This window comes from Calonectris borealis, chromosome 4, assembly GCF_964195595.1.
Source record: "Calonectris borealis chromosome 4, bCalBor7.hap1.2, whole genome shotgun sequence".
Taxonomy (NCBI): domain Eukaryota; kingdom Metazoa; phylum Chordata; class Aves; order Procellariiformes; family Procellariidae; genus Calonectris; species Calonectris borealis.
The window spans coordinates 79,429,275-79,445,911 of NC_134315.1; the positions used below are offsets into that span (position 1 = coordinate 79,429,275).

The 16,637-nt window shown below is 42.3% G+C and overlaps 2 protein-coding genes and 1 long non-coding RNA gene across 3 annotated transcripts in view; 1 reads left to right on the forward strand and 2 right to left on the reverse strand.

Moving 5' to 3' along the window:
- The window catches only part of LOC142082256 (uncharacterized), a 109,997-nt gene extending 102,568 nt beyond the window's left edge, over positions 1 to 7,429 (reverse strand). The window contains exons 1-3 of the long non-coding RNA XR_012673631.1: positions 7,278 to 7,429; positions 6,629 to 6,697; positions 2,067 to 2,182 (exon numbers count right to left, since the gene is read on the reverse strand). This is a non-coding gene — a long non-coding RNA (uncharacterized LOC142082256). The remainder of the gene's footprint in view (positions 1 to 2,066; positions 2,183 to 6,628; positions 6,698 to 7,277) is intronic.
- A 65-nt stretch (positions 7,430 to 7,494) lies between these two features.
- Positions 7,495 to 10,403, forward strand: MAD2L1 (mitotic arrest deficient 2 like 1). The gene is made up of 5 exons (XM_075150262.1): positions 7,495 to 7,691; positions 7,852 to 7,998; positions 8,158 to 8,278; positions 8,907 to 9,010; positions 9,561 to 10,403. Exons 1-5 carry the CDS (start codon positions 7,616 to 7,618, stop codon positions 9,731 to 9,733), a joined length of 621 nt encoding a protein of 206 aa, XP_075006363.1. The 5' UTR covers positions 7,495 to 7,615; the 3' UTR covers positions 9,734 to 10,403.
- A 460-nt stretch (positions 10,404 to 10,863) lies between these two features.
- RPL7L1 (ribosomal protein L7 like 1) lies at positions 10,864 to 15,451 on the reverse strand. The gene is made up of 7 exons (XM_075150261.1): positions 15,350 to 15,451; positions 15,116 to 15,224; positions 12,995 to 13,158; positions 12,681 to 12,818; positions 12,323 to 12,432; positions 11,873 to 12,085; positions 10,864 to 11,610 (listed from the first exon to the last, which is right to left on the reverse strand). The coding sequence occupies exons 1-6, from the start codon at positions 15,388 to 15,390 to the stop codon at positions 11,877 to 11,879; spliced, it is 771 nt and encodes a 256-aa protein (XP_075006362.1). The 5' UTR covers positions 15,391 to 15,451; the 3' UTR covers positions 10,864 to 11,610; positions 11,873 to 11,876.
- Between the last annotated feature and the right edge of the window lie 1,186 nt (positions 15,452 to 16,637).

Here is a 16,637-nt window from a genome sequence, read left to right on the forward strand (position 1 = left end):
ACCAAGTACAACTTTGCTTTAGCTCAATGAATTTTCCTCTGTAGCAAGAGTGACCTCAACCTTAGAGTAAGCATCTACTCTTGGTCTACCTGTCCACTAACTGTCAGAATTACAACCAAGGAATAGCTTACCTAGAGCAACACTGCCATGTTTTCACTCAAATCAGATTTCAAGGAAGGGAGACTGTAAGGAACAATTAGCATCAAACTGCCACTCACATTACCAAGCCATCTGGTTTCCATTTTTACACTCCTAGCAATGTCAGATCACGAGGTTCGGATGAGGCCATCTATTGTGCAGGAGACGCAGATAACTAGCATGAACTTTCAAATATTGTTCCACTTTTCTCTAGTTTTTCTCCTAAAAATTTTGCCAGTGCTGAACTAACACAACAAGCAGTGATTTTATTCAATAAGGGAAAAAAAAAAGGGATTTTATTCAAATTGTACTAGCAAATCCTTTCTTCACTTGTTTCCCTAGCTACTTTGCAAATGGTCCCACTGTCTGCCCTTAAGTGTTTTTTAAGGGCAAACAGAATCCAAAATAGTCTTCCCTGGTTTCTTAAGTGGCTGCCAGACCAAAAATGAATCAATGACTAAACTCTGAGAAACACTTAAATACTTATTTATTACTCATTTATTAACGAGTGTCATTAAAAAATAATTAAGTAGAACATTTCACCCTCCGTGTGATCTATGTGATGAATTGAGAGAAAGGAGCTTCTTTACACTTAAAGTGGAATTCTATAAGCTTTGTTTCGTACCCGATACTTCCCATACCTAGCTCAATGCTGTTCTTGTGCAAAGACGTCTTCTTTAAATGCTTTTAAGCTATCAATGTTAGTAAACAAATATGGCCCTGATTTTCAGCTAAAGGTATTTTTAACAATCCGTGTCACTCCTAGCCTGCTCATGTTTCTTCTGCTATTAACCAGCAGAGCAGATGAGTTCTGATGAAGACATCACAGAAAGTTTACAAGTCAGGCATTTATCTCCATGCTAGAGGATTAGACTTCCCAAGGTAGCAATGTGCAGTGAGAGGTGCAGGTAGTGAGGTGAAGAGGAATGGCTCAAGGAATAGTCCCAGCACCTGTGGCCTGGGTGCCTCATAAAATATTTTAGCTCATCTCACTGTCATGACACATTGATGGCCATTTGTTCTTTCATTTTTTTTAAAGAAAGGTATGCATAAATTTCTCAAAACACGTGAAAAAGGATATTTTTCTTGAAATAAATTACATTCTTTAAAGAATTCCTCTTTCCATATGGGAATAGATATCTTATTTAAGAAGTCATCCTTTACCATTTTCTTAAGCTGTCCAATACTTAGGAGAAAGAATTTGAATATTTTGCATGCCTATTTTCAGTAATGATTATCGTTCTGACAACAGGGCACCTAATTTGCCTGGGGATCTAACTGTAGAAAAAAATGCGTAAGCACTCTAATTTTCGAGAGGAAATTAAGGAATTATTCATATTTTTGCTTCAAATATTTCTGATGCTAATAATATGCTTTTCACAATATATTTACCTCTTCAGTCATCATAATCCTTAGGCATTATGTAAGCTGTATTATATTCCTTGTAACACAATTAATTGAACAAGTCCATCATGGTTATACATCAGAAGTGACACGATTAGAAAGCAATCACAAAATAACAATTGTCATCTAACACATTGTAATCGTACAACAGGATCCTACCAAAAATCCTTATGGTACTATCAAGGTATATTTACTATGCTGCCAATCTTCTGGACCTTTTTGCTCCTCAGTACCTGATGACCCATTGACAGTCTAAGCCTCTGCTGATAAATCTGTTCTAGTGTTCTTTAGAAGACCTGTTTTGAATTTAAAGCTAAACTGCGGTATACCAGCTCAGTAAGTCTTAACTACCTGAGGACTCCTTAGTTTTCCATTAATTTATTAATATGAAAACTTCAGATGTGACAGGAGCTAACATGAACTGGATTAACATTCATCTTTCAAATTATCAACCTTCAGGTTGGGGATTAAGTAGTAAAGGGGATTAAGTCATAAAGAGCTGGATTCAGTGGATTTCACATTACCTGTTACCACCGTAACACAACATCATCAAGCACTATGGAGTTTTCAAGGCACGGAAAGCTCATTCAAGTTCTGCTCTTTCTGATTCTGAAACAGGATTCCTGTCTTCACTTGAAACCTTTAAAAATAATTGTTCACCAGTTAAATTGTCTTAGTGCAACAGCAACCAAAAGTAAACATGAAAACTGGGCATCAAGTTAAGTATTTCCTTCATTCTAGAACAACATTTTAAAAACTACCAAAAGAAATGCGTCTAAAACTTGTCTAAACTAAAGTACATAACAGTAAAATGAACTCGCTGTAGTTCAAGACTAAACTGAAAGAGTGCAGATAATATATGCGCCTGGTGCCACCTCCCGGTAGTTTAGAGGTAAAACCATCACAAGTACCTTCCTAAATTTTTTCCTACATTTCCTTCAGAAAAATGTCAGGTCTTCGGGGGCAGGAGGGTAAAAAAAAAAAGAAAGAAGAAGAAAGAGAGAGAATTGAATGTTGTTCCACAGAAGTAGCTTTCAAAACTCTCAAAATCCACAAAAAGTTATTTCACTGTACAAGGCAGCCAGTAACTGGATGTAGCTACTTCCAAGCTAAATGGTGTTCCTACATTGCTTTAAATAAGGAAACAACAAATCTCTTTCATTTTTTAGAAGAAAACATTTAAAATGAAAATTAATTTTAAAAATTTCTACGTGTTCAAAACCAAAATGAGGAATTCCCCCTGAGAAGTCTACTCATCATATTAGAACTTATAGTGCAGCTTATTAGCCCATACTGACTTATTTTAAAATCAATTTCTTTTAATTAAGACTTAAAACTCAAGACAATCTTTCCCAGTTGCACCACTCTCTCATTGCTGTTGGTGAAAGAATACAGTATTGCTATTTGTAATAATATCTCATGGTTTATGTTTTAAAACATAGCATTAGCCAACTTGAAAAGAAACGTTACAGTATTTTGACAGCGGACACGAGGTACCTGTACTTATCCTGCAAACTTTAATGCTACAAAGACTATTGAAAACAAATTTGACCAACAACAACAACAAAAAAGAAAGCAAACTGAGCTTGGTAATAAAATGCCTGTCAAAAGTGCAGTATTTGACATTAATTCTAGAGTTAATTCCAGATAATAATAAATCACCAAAGGAATCCTGGATGAGAGCTTTGAAGACACAATGGAAGGCAGTAAAGAAGCTCACACACAGCAGAGAGATTTAAAGAGAGCAAAGTAATTTAAAGATTTTGAAGATTTAAAAATAACTCTTACATAAAGGAACAGTGATGGTACTTGGCTGTGCTGGTGGGCTACCCTATGTGCAGGAAAACCTTCTCCTGTGAACCACCCAATTGTCTCACCCTCCTATAGCACAGAAACTAAACAGCTGATAAAGAAAAGTAACAGTTTCACCAAAAATCATGGAAGCTCAGTCAACTAAGAACTGCCTCACCCAGCACGTCACCTACAAATACCGCAAGCTGGGGTGAGGAAGGAAGGGAGCAAAAAGTCTAACCTGCAGAACAAGAATGAGCTCAGCATCTGCCATGAATTTTGAGTGCTGGCAACTACAGGGATGGGCAGTGTTCTAAAAGCCTAAGGAGAACGAAAGCGATGCACAGAAAACAGGAAGGAAGAAGGCAAAAGGGCTAGCTATTCCTAGGGGCTCGTAAGTACGAATCTCCTCCTAATGTGTGGGAAGAAATGACTCAAAAGAGCTTGAGATCTACCAGAAAAGGCGAAGCACTAAGGCTCTGTGGACCAGGGTAAGACTTCCTTTCTCTGCACAGGAAAAACTGGTTTTACTGGAGCTTAATATGACAATTCGTTAATGTGATATGAGGGCTTTTGTAGCAAACAGAACTTTCATTTTATTATGCTATGCTGGCAGGAGAGACCTGTCCACATCATCTTGAGGGTAAAAAAAAAAAAAAAAAAAAAATTGGGAATGAGACCTGCAAGTGGATTTTGTCTTCTAGTCTGCTGAATGACTATGGGAATGTGACCTGGGTTACCTTAAAAAAAGTGAAGGCATACCAGAGATTTGTATTGTCCCAGGTTCACTGACAATTGCCATGGGGAAGCAATCATTAAATGTTGCAGAAAAGCCAAGCTAAACAGGGGACACTTCCTTCCACAGAAAGAGAATCAAAAAAATTCTGTCATAACATCGAGCTGTAATTGAGAAACACAGCAATGACTAAAGAATTGTGAGAGACCTAAATTAAATACAACTGGGATTTCACATTCCTTATGAAAATTAAGGTTTTAGCATGAGATAATTAAAGCAAGGATAGCCAGCTCATGGTGTGCCAGAACATATAACTCAGCCTGTCATCTTCGTTCCTGAGAGTCCCTCAGAGTTGGTCAGGAAGCAGGCTGTCAGCTACACAAATCATTCACTAACCCACGGCAGTCTCCCCGCTGTTCTCCCTTGCAAGAGCCCCGCAGCCTTCCTCCCGTCGTGTAGCTGGATGTGCCCTAAACACAAACTATAGGCATCGTCATCGCATGGAGCATGCCCGTTCAGTAACATGACAAAAGGACTTATGTACGTATGTCCCCATCACACTTGACTGGGCTACAGTCAAGCAGTGACTGCAGATTAGTTATGTGACAGATAAGTACACATTGCCTGAGTGCCTTGGTTGGGGGGTATTGGATTGACCTGGCAGAGAAGCTGAGTGACACCAACATAAACGAAGTGAAGAAAATGAAGACAAGCGTTGTGGAGCTTAGGACTTGTAACAGAGAAACAAAGATGACATGATCGGAGAAAGTGATAGGAAAAGCAGCAACCACATATTGTCAAGTAATTAAACCTTCATGCAAGTGAAATATTGGTGGGAGGAAGGAGAGGAACAGCTTGACATGAGAAGAAAAAGAGAGGTGAAGATGAAGAACATTCTAGTAGAAGAAATACAAAGGTTAAGAAAAAGAAAGACACTACATCATGAACTTAAAACAAAACTAATGATTTGGCCACAGAAAAATAATGTGTTAAAGAACAAAGGGAAGTATTAGGAGCTTTGTACTACGAAAGAAATTCATAATTATTAAAAATATGCAGCTCTTACCATTAGATTACATTACAGCACATATAAGAAATGTAAAGAAAAGTAGTGACACATTGTAAAAGGAAAATGTATTTCTCTAAAAAGAGAGTAAAATTAAAATTAAAAAATGCAAAGGTGTTTTGGTTTTTTTTGGGGCGGGGGAAGGACGGGGGGGAGCAACCACACATCAGGGCATAAACCAGTGTTAACTGCACTACAGAACTGGGGATAGAGAAGTGATTCAGAACTCTGTGAAATATCATGTGCCAGGTTCACTGAAGGAAGCTTAGAGTTTTAACATAGGTACTGGGGATCACCACCACCTCTCAATACCTCCCAGTTGAATCTTGGGAGAAAAGAAGAAGATGCAATTAAGTCTGTTGTTGATAAGCATATCTGCCCGGTCATATCAACCTGTCTTCAAGCCATCTACACTGAAATACAGTGAAACGAATTTGGTAAACCAAGAAGCATTTGGATTTTTTTCCTTCCATTTGGTTTTAACAGTAAAACAGCTGGAGGAGAAATGTGTAAATATTAATCATAAGCTCTACTATTCTTGCCTGGCCTCCTGCAACACGGTTTTCAAGTTCTTATATTTATCACAAAAACAAGCAGCTCTCCAAAAACCTCAGAAGAAGCAAAACATATGAAAAGTTAAGTGGGGAAAAAAAAAGGGGGTTGACACCATTTTGGGATAGATGAATAAGAGCATAATAGTACATAAGGTTTGAAGCAAAACGACTGATATTCACAGCTATCTAGCTTCTAAAAGCTGGGCTTCGGATGAAAAATGGTTCCATTACCATAGGCTTTGAAACACACCACTCTTACTCAGAAAATATTTTATTCAGAAGACTAATGTATAACACAATCTCTAGTGATCAAGACCCAGAATAAAGTTCTCTAGGTTAATAACTAAATTATTCAGACCCTTTCAGAACTTCAGCACATGATTTCAGGACTATACTATTTGTTTCAACCACAGCGTGAACCCCGAAGCCCTGTATTTCCTCTTAGAGCAAAAATTGGAACCAACAGAAAGTCTTAGCTTTTGAGAAAAGGTATTTTATTATGACAAAATAAGCAATCATGCCATCGATTCACTCTTTTAGCAGCTGGCCTGCTGCACTGTGTAATGACCGTATGGTTTTTATCCTAGGTTTAAAATACTTCTCTTTTGAACATCACTTCATTTTAAGGCTGTTCTGATCGGTTTCTTTCAAGGTCAATATGGGCAACTAACACAAGTATGTCTTAGGTGATAACACCTCCTCATTCCAGTGACTTCAGAAAAATCATATTCAGGGAAGGATTTCATTTGCAGCTCTTCCATGCCCAACAAATCCATTCACTTTTCACTTTGCGCTTACTTGCCTATTGATTGATTTTATCAGCTTACTAGCTGGCCACATAGTTACTATCCCAGCAGACTATGGCTTCCCCCCTTCATAATACTATTTAAATATTTCAACACTTAACATTCACCTGCTGTTTCACTCAGTCTCTCTTACCTGTTAACCTCTGCCAGAGTTTCCTCCGTTTGATAGTCACCACTAGTTGCAGTGTCTTCCTGGGTGTCCCTGTAATAACAGGATTGAAGTGCTTTGACCAACTAGCAATTGCCCCTCACTGTGGCAGCCTGACGGCACGGGAGGGTCTGTCCAGAGCCGTGAGCTCGTGGGTTCCCTGCCTTTCTAAATGCCTCTTAACCCCTTTCTTTTTGTGTTACCCGTTATCCTACGGGTTTAAGGAGGAAGTGTGTGTTTCATCCCGCTTTCCCAGGTTCTCCCTGCCTGCCTTTTGACGGTGCTTGCAGAATAGACCGGTTTTATTTTAGACAGTTACTACATGATTTACATAGTGAATGCTACCAAAAATCACCCATAATCGAGGTAATCGCTTCATTTCATTCGTACCTGGAAAGTATCATTTCTAATTTCAAAAGCGCCTTCATACAGACGAACACATCTAAACAAACTCTGAAGGCGAACTTCCAACAGCATTTCCATGGCGAGGACTCACCCCACCCCCAGCCTGCACTTCCCTCAGCCCCGCCACAGGTGTCGGCTCGGCTCGGCCACCTGTTGCGCAACGGCACCTGGAGCTGGTAGAAGGTTTAACGCGGAAAGACCTTTTCTTTCTAACAGGTAGCCGCCAAACCTGCACTCAACAGCCCTTTCCATCGATGGCAGAACGGCAGGCCCCTCGAGAAGACACGCTGGGGCCGGCGGGGCGGGATGCCGTGCCGTGTCCTCCCCTCAGACGCCGGGGCTGCCGGCACCGCCTCGCGCTCCTCCCGCTAACGGCCGCCCGCCGCGCCGCACGCATGCGCACCAAGACCGACAGCTCCCTAACGGTCCGCGCACGCGGAGAGGGGGAGGCGCGGCCTCGCTAGCGCGCGTGCGCGGCGGCGGGCTGACGAGCCGGGAAGGGGCGTCGTGGCGGGGCGGGGCTCGATTTGAACCGGGCGGCGGGGAAGCGGCGGCCGCGCAGCCCCCATGGCCAAGCAGCTCGGCCGGGACCAGCAGGGCATCACCCTGCGGGGCAGTGCCGAGATCGTCGCCGAGTTTTTCTGTAAGGGGCTGCGAGGGCGGGGGGGAGGCTCGGGGAGCGGGGTGGGTGGGAGGACGCGCGGCTGGTAGGCCTCCTGCGGGGCGATATGGCCGCCGGCGGGGTGGGGGGGCCGGCCGCCTCACGCACACCTTCCTCCCCCCCTCCCTTCCGCGTGTCGCAGCCTATGGAATCAACAGCATCCTCTACCAGCGGGGCATCTACCCCCCTGAGACCTTCACCCGCGTCCAGAAGTACGGGCTCACCCTCCTCATCACCACCGACCCCGAGCTGAAAAACTACCTCAACAACGTGGTGGAGCAGATGAAAGGTGGCGGGGCGCGGGGGGCCGGGCCGGGGAGCTGAGGGGGCTTCTTCAAAGTGCCAAGCTAGTGCCGCTGGCGGGAGGCTGCTGCGCCCTCCTTGTTGTGTCTCGGCTGATAGTTCTTATCTTTGTCGCACTGCAAGCAACTGCTGTGGCTTCTTTCAGAGTGGCTGTACAAGTGTATTGTGCAGCGCCTGGTGGTGGTCATCTCCAGCATCGAAAACAATGAGGTTCTGGAGCGGTGGCAGTTTGACATAGAGTGTGACAAAACTGCAAAGGATGAGAGGTGAGTAACAGTGTTCCTCTACACCTGCTCTTCCCTGTGCCTAGTAGCTGCGCAGGCACAAGATAAATGCCATGTGCATCAGCGCTGTTCTGGTTCCTCAGAGCAGCTGAGAGCGCCTTTTCTCAGTATGAGCATGGAAGATGTTCCTTCAAACCTTACCAAACCTACCACCTTTCCTACTGCTATTCCTTCTATTTGTCTGTAAACCAGTCAATATATGATTGAAACATACATAATCCTCAGGTATTGATTTTTTTTTTTAAAGCATCAGATCAAAACTTGGTTTTTAATCTTCAACAAAGTATATAAAATCCTTTATCGGGTACATGCCCTGAAGAACTACTGCTTTCCTGTTGTTATGCCAAAATGTTCTGATCCATTCCGGACTGAGAATAAATGTAACATTCCTTACAAATACTGTGAAGCTTCACAAACAACAATAAAGGGAAACCGACTATCATTTAACTTTTCTAAGCCTGTCTACCTAGGGCTTAAAAGAGCATCACTACTATAAAAAAAACCCTATAGCAAACAGACCAACAGAGCTTAATAGAGAGAACTGTATTTAAAGAAAACTGTCAGTATAGTAGAAGTTTTCTTTCTTACCAGAGTTTTCCTATTTTTCCAGTGCACCGCGAGAAAAATCTCAGAAAGCTATTCAGGATGAAATTCGATCTGTTATCAGACAAATAACTGCCACAGTAACTTTTCTGCCACTGTTGGAAACTGCCTGTGAGTATTCCTAACTTCAGTAAAGAAATTAAACGCTTATTTTGGAAAACCTCAATAACTTTTTCACTTTAGAAAATATTTTCTGCTAATTTCCTGAGGCTTTTTAATTACATGTCATATACCATCACATTTCTGAGACAGCGTTTTGTTAGACTGAGATCAGGGCAGAACCCAGGGTTCTAACTAACTTAATGAAACTAGTATGTGTACTCTGAGGAGTGTAAGTTTTCATAAATAATAAATTATTTTGTGACTGTAGCTGTGGACAGGCTTGTATAAATAACCATTGAGTCTATATGAAATGTTACATAGAGCTCAGCTTCACATTTTAACATTTAAAAAAAAAATTCACATCACGCTTGAGAAAACTAAAAAGGCTACACGTGAATGTAACCAGGACTTATTTTCATGTTTTAACTACTATTTCTTTTCACATAACTAGTATCAGTGTCATTTCTGAGAACCTTGGTACGTGTCAAGTTCTAGAAGATGCACTTTTAACTTCAAATATGCCATTTTCTTATGCATGCGTTACTGTTAATTTGTACAGGTGCCTTTGACTTGCTGATATACACAGATAAAGATTTGGCGGTGCCAGAAAAGTGGGAAGAGTCAGGACCACAATTCATAGCCAATTCGGAAGAGGTTCGTCTTCGTTCCTTCACTACTACAATCCACAAAGTAAATAGTATGGTGGCTTACAAAAAGGATTCCTTTCCCTAAGACATAGGGTTTCTGTACATATCCTGTCCCCTTGTATAGTTTCTGTTCATAGTGCAGCTAAGTCATGAACACATCATTACTGTTGCTCTTGCTGAAGCATACGGAGAAAAGGCAACGGGTTTGTCTGTGATAACGTGGTGTAACACTAGACTAAGCTGGCATTGTTTTTAAAGAGGTCTAAATAAGGTATTTGTAATGATAGTTACAAATTCTTTCTTAAACTGTATGAGCTAAACTATTTGATGTGTTAAACTACTGCATGCACTAGAAAAACTGCCAAAATCTAGGATTAATTGCTAGACTTGTGTTCAGATTCTGTAATTGAATATTTTAAGATTATCATAAACTGCATTCTATTAGCAGGCTTAAGTTCTCTCTGGCACTAAAAAAATCTCACTCCTGACATGACAGTTCTTCATGTTAAAAGCCTGGACTGTTTTATTACCAGAAACAATCCTAAAATGAATCAACAGAACAATTCTGAAGTTACCTCTTCACAGTGAAAGCAGCTGTTTATCAGCAAAGTCTTAAATATATGAAGCCTTGCATATTAATGACTGCTGGACTCTAGTTCTGGGAATGGTGTTGTTCTAAGTTGGTGTATGTCTCTAATGTCTGTCAAGAATTTTCTGTTTGTATTCTTGTTTTACAGAATAAAGCTTGAAATTGTATAGTGTTCTCTAATTCAGAGCCTGTAGTACTTCATATTTTAGATGGTTTTATGAATGCTACATCTTAGTTTATAACTGTCATAGAACTAATACCCTAAAGGCATTCTACTTACATTCTTTCTTTAACTGTTTCCTCCGAGTCTCAAAACAAGTGTTGTGGAGTCAATATGAAATCCATTCATGGATTAATAGTTTGCTCCCACTTAAGTCTTCAAATAACAGTATAAACAGTCACAGGACTTAATGATTAAGCACAGTGCCTTCCATATTTGTTAAACAGCATAGGACTCTCATTGCATTCTTCACACACTTTTGTACTGGAAGAAATTAGGGATTTAAAAATGTGTTAATAGAACTTTCAGGCTCTTCCATGTTTTTGTTCATTTCCTTCACCAAATTCACTTCAGTCAGAGTATTTAACTTTTCCTACTTTTCTAGAGTTACGTATGACTCTTCCTGTTATAACAGTATAATTTCAAAAGTTTATTTAAAAAACGTTGATTACACATAATCCACCACTGTACTACAAAGTTGCCGAGCTTTCCAGGAAATAGTTCTCTCCAGCAGCCCCAATCTAGTAGAAGTGAAAATGCAGCCCTTTTGTAAATCAGTAGCACAAAATCATGGCTTTTTAAAATAAATACAATCCAGGTACTTCAAAGAAAAAACATTGCATTATTCACTACTGGGGCTTGCACGGCAGTAACAGAGGAATACCTAGTGTTTTCTTCCACCTGTCGGCAATATTCTTAAACAGGTGACTGCACTACCCCTTTACACCTAGAAGGAGGTGCACTTCAAGGAGTGCAACTTCAAGCACTTCCCCTGGGGAGACTGGATGAAACCAGTGAGTGCAAGTCAACTGTAACAGAAATTTAAATCAGGAACTGACAACCACTGCTTTATACCAAAGATGAGATGAGGAGGTGACTGGTACAGAGCCAGCAGTAACGAGTATAAAAAAAACAGAAGTCAGATTGCTCCAGGAAGTTCAAGTCACTTCTTTCTTGTACCAAATACAATTTATCTTCTTCTTGAAGAAGGACCAGCCCAAAGTCCATCTCCATCATCATCTGTGTATTTTTTCTTTTTTTATAGAGGCACCAACAGCCAAGAGACATAGTATATCATTGCATAGAGATGATGTCCATGAAAACTACAGGTAAAAAGGAACAGGTTATAAATCCTGAAGTTTTCAGAAAAACCCTGAAGAACAGGAAAGAAAGAAAAAAAAACAGTCACATGAATGTAATCTCCCAGAAGTCAAGCCTTTATGAAGTTGTCTGGTAGGATTTGCTGATACCTAATAGGACCTAGTTTCACTAGTTTCCCCTACCTTGTGGGTCACTTCTGCAGGGTGAAGAATCAAAAACAAAGGACCCTCCCTCATCTCTGATGGCAGTATAGTTATTCTTAGGAAATCGGATAAAGGATAAGATTTAGAAGTTACACAACAGATATTCCTCACCTGGCTAGTTCAGCTGACGTATAAGCTGGTTGATTGCTTCACCTCTGCAGCCAGGCTTACCCATTTCCTTGAGGAAACCCACTTTGTTACGTGAAGCATGCCGAGCCACTGACAGATGGAATGGCCATAGAAAGTTTGTGACTTTTTTGAAATGCTTCCCAGCTGAGTAGATTTCATGAATGAGGTCTTCCAGGCAAATAATACCATAGTTGCCTGCAGGGAAAAAAAAAATAAAAACACCCAATAAAACAACAAAAAGCTCCCTACAAACGACATATACACGAGATGCCCAACTCTATCATCTTTCCTCATGCTACTCCAGAATTGCCAGTCCTCCATATACAAGTCTTGCAAGATTTTTCTTCTTCCCCTCCCTCTTAGGTCAGATTACAAACTCTCAACATCCGCCTCTTCCCTCGATCCACTTCATTTTCTCACCCTCTTCCTCACCTAGATGTTCTTCTATCAGCATATTGTCTGTCAGAGGCATCCTCTTTTTCTTAATCTTGGCTTGGCCCCGTTTCAGGATGAGCTCTCGTACAGATTTCAGGTTAGGGTGTCTGTGCATAAACAAAAATCAGATTCGGTAACAGAGAGACATGATGCAGCACGAAGTCCCATCCTACTTCTTTGTATAGAGGTGGGAAAGTAACCAAGTTATGTTTAGAACAATGAGAAAAGGGACAATAACAAGTTTTAGATATAAAGTTGACAAAGTTTTGATCATTACTGGAAAAGTCAGCTATGGATTTGTTATACCAGATGAAGGATCAAAAAGCTACTGTCAAGTCATGGGACTTGTACTTACCCCCAGGCCACGTAAGGTTCCACAATCCGCAGCATCTTCAGCGATAAAGGAGTCAGTTTAACAAATGTTCCAGTGAAATTTTTTCTCAGCCGCAGCAACTCAATCACTCTTCTTACCCTCCTACTCACTCCCTTAATACTGAGTCAGAAATAAAATACTATTAGTAACCACATTTCTCTAATACAGCAACAAAAGGTTTCAGATTACCTACAAGGGTACATGTCCGGGTTGATCACCCTTCCTTCGCTTAGAAATGATACGACAGCTACAAATAGTAGCAATAATAAAGGTAAGGAGTAATAAAAGTTTCCTACTCTACAATCCGCACAACAAAGGCTAGTTTGTGCTCCTGGGGTTCGGCCGTCTGTCCAGGTCTCTGCTCCATGCGCCTCAGCCGGACGTCATCTCGGTGTTTGCGCCATGAATCTCGAACAAAAGCCTCAAGGCGTTTAAATTGGATTTGTTTCCCCTTCTGGTGCTAAAGACAAAAGCATAAGAAATTATCACTCTTCCCAACGGTCTGAGAGGTCTGCATCTCAAAGGCCAAATGAAATTCAGAACTTGATGAACTATGCTCTTTCAGTTTTGGAGGCAGCAAGAAGAAAGTAAATTTGATAATCTAAGCCAAAGGGAGACAGAACTGAGGGACAACATATGAATTTACAAGCAGCTAGTTATAATTTATGAACAGTGGACAAAGAGTTTTTCCCCAGAAAAAAAAAAATTAGAAAAAACAGAGCAAGACCTAGGATACTCTTAGGCATAGGAGAAATCAAATGGAAGCATTTGCAGCCACCGACACACAGATCTTCACAACTATACAGAGAGCTCAGCTGATCACTGGGAAAGCCAGACACAACATATGTGTCTGGGTAAAACCAATACTACAGCAATACCCTAGTGTGACTCAAAATTACCATCCAACAGAAAATAACTGGGTTTAAAGTCCTTTTCTATAAAGGCACACATGCAAAAAAAATCCAAGCATTCAAATAATTATTAAGTATTACTAATTTAAACACAGAACATCCAGCTCATTTTTTAAAAAAAAAAAAACAAAAATCTTCTCAGAATTATGGGAAAATTTAAAGCTTTTTTTAAATTAAAAACATGTTTAAATGCCTATCCTTAGCTCAGGAACAAGTACATCCACCTAAATCATAGTGATTTCTCACATGAATAGGAGCTGAATGTGTATGGCAGTTACCCAATAACATTTTAGACCCACTACTGGCTAAATTATTAGGGCTTTTTAAATTTAAGAATCTAATGTTATATGTCTTCTGTTCTATTTCACCTTGTAAATCACCCATGAAATTGGTTTGAATTTTCAAAGCAGGCAGACCTAATCAAAATCTCATCACTAGGGTCATTTTTCTAATGAGAATCTTAAAAGGTGACTATTTAACATTATTGCTTAGGCTTCCACTTCCACCTTGGAAATACAGCAAGCCATTGATATATTTAAAAACATAAACACAGTATCTAACAAAAACGGCAGGAGTTTTGCACATAATCTCACCAACTCCACAGAAACAGATTCACTGGGAAAGCTTTAAGCCACTTCCAAGACAGGCACCTGCTATATTAGCTGAGATACAGCAGAACAGGTCTCAAATTCTGAAATAGAAAGGTTTGCTGTGCTCTGCCAGAGGAGGTAGGCCTTCCTCTTCTGGAAACCACACACTGTGCACAGGGAGTCTCTGCATTAGCAACATGTGTCACCCTATACACAGAAAAAGGCTTCACGATGACTTGTCTATGCTCTAACAGATTTATCTAGCTAACGATAGATAGCTAATTCTAAATACACTCTCAGAAAAGCACAATGTCTCCGTGAAGGTTTACAGTGCAAAGGTGAACTGGTTTCAAACAGTGTAATCCCATGGTTGCACAAACAACTCAGCAGCATTACATTTTACCACGCGTGGCTATACACACACGCACCCTGGTAATCACTGATCTAACAGGAACAACTCACAGTCTTCAATAAATTTGTGTTTCAGTATAACAACCCAAAAAGTTTTGTCCTATTTAAAGGGCTCAGAAATACATGGGGAAGATGCTCAACAACTGAAGCGGTGAGATGAATTCAAGCTTCCCCTCAGACATAACCCTGGGAATCATCACAGTACCAACACAGTCTCAGCTGACTCCCTCCGCTGCCCACCCGCGGAGCTCCGGCATCCCCTCTCGCAGAGGAAGCCGATCACTCACATCATTTGTACGATCGCACGGAATTACGACTCCCTCCTCCGAAACGCAAGTACGGACAGCTGCAAGAGCACTGCAGATCCACCCCGCGCTTCACCCCCTTACAACCAGGCTCTCCCAGCCGGCCGCCACCCGCAGACGGCCGGACAACGCCAACTCCTCCGCCCCGTCAGCTCCCGGCTGCACCCCCGGGCCGGGACCCCCCCGCGGCCTGCCCCTACCTTCCGCTTGCTGAGGAGCGCCTGCTTGGCCTGGGTGGCCTTGATGGCCTGGTAGGCCTTCCTCTTCTTCAGCAAGTTCTCCGGCACCAGCGGGATCCGCCGCCTCGGCCTGCGGGGCGGGAGAAGCCGGTCACACCCAGCAGCACCGCACCCCGACCCCCCCCGCCAGCCCCCCGACCGCGCAGTCCCCGCGGATGACGGCGGATACCCGACCCGCCGCGCCGCCACACTCACTCCTCCTCCGCCATCTCGCCCGGGGTGCCGCTGCCGCGCATGCGCCGGGGCGCTGCGGTGTCACGTCCGTCGTGCTTGGGGTCCGACTCCCGGCAGCTCCTCCGCGTCGTTTACCTTCCTTCGCCAAGGAACCTGGAGCGCACGGAGGCGTTTGCCCAGGGAGGGGAAGGACGACTCCGTGTTGTCCAGGCCACGCTCTGCCTGCGGGAAGGGGCACGGACGAGGTAGCGGTTCTGTGAAAGCCTAAAGATTCACCGTGGAAAGCAAGCCCGCGCCGCCGGCAGGGACTGCTTTGAAATCAGGTGCCTTCTCCGCCTCGCTTCAAGCTCCCAAAGAATGCCAGTGGGGAAAAAATAATTTAAAAAAAAAAGCAAAGGCAGAAGGCAGTGTCCATAAGTCCCCCTCAGCTCTTCCAGTCCGCGCTGCGGTGACAGAGTGGAGGACCGGAGGCGGGAGATACCGGCGGCGGCAGGGGGGGCCGGTGCCTGGCGGGGGTGGGAGCTCCCGGAGACAGAAAGCACAGAAACACAAGCTTTAGGTTCTCGGAGCTGGCCCTACTTTTTATACCTTCACATCACCTTTGCTGATACTTCACATGAATGTTGTGCAAGAGAAAAAGATTACAAGAGGAACATTATTCCTTATACCTGCCAGATCTATTAACACCTCTACCATTTTGCACTGCTATTTGAATTGGTCCCTTGTGGTTTTGTATATCGAATCAATGTGACTTTGACCAAAAACGTATTTCTCAAGAGACTAGACACAGCAGCACTTGAAGAGGCACTCAGAAGCCATGCAAACACAGAAGCTGCTTTGCCTTTTGATATCCCCTACCACTCACTTGGGACATCAAGGAGTATCTGTCCCTGGCTGCACATGATAATTCTGAATGCTAGGTTAGGCTATACCAATAAATGTTGGTCAACATCATTTCACATTTGGGAAAGGTCGGTTGATTGCAACTGTGGTGAGAGCAACTCTTCTTAGAAAATATGAAAGGACTATTGCCTTGGACCTGTAGGAGCTTTTGAAATTATAGAAACACAGTCAGGATTTATGTCTAGCGTAGCTGGAGTTCAGGCTGGACCCAAGGCCCCCGGGGCTAAGGAGATGGGGGCGAAGCAAGCCTGGGACAGCACCCAGAGCATGTCTCATCAGCCCAGGGTAAGGAGCCCAGGGAGAGCAATACTAAGGAGGAGCAGCCTGATTCAGCTATTTATGCTGCACTGAACAACCTCAGTTGAATGACAAAAAGCATAGCTGGCAAACACCTGGAACCAAAATT

Coding starts and splice junctions, on each gene's coding strand:
- MAD2L1 (XM_075150262.1), top strand. CDS start 7,616: ATGGCCAAGCAGCTCGGCCGGGACCAGCAGGGCATCACCCTGCGGGGC. Junction 7,692..7,851: donor GATCGTCGCCGAGTTTTTCT/GTAAGGGGCTGC, acceptor CGCGTGTCGCAG/CCTATGGAATCAACAGCATC. Junction 9,011..9,560: donor GCCACTGTTGGAAACTGCCT/GTGAGTATTCCT, acceptor TAATTTGTACAG/GTGCCTTTGACTTGCTGATA.
- RPL7L1 (XM_075150261.1), bottom strand. CDS start 15,390: ATGCGCGGCAGCGGCACCCCGGGCGAGATGGCGGAGGAGGA. Junction 12,433..12,680: donor GAACCTTACGTGGCCTGGGG/GTAAGTACAAGT, acceptor GTTTATGCACAG/ACACCCTAACCTGAAATCTG. Junction 12,086..12,322: donor GCTGATAGAAGAACATCTAG/GTGAGGAAGAGG, acceptor TTTTCCCTGCAG/GCAACTATGGTATTATTTGC.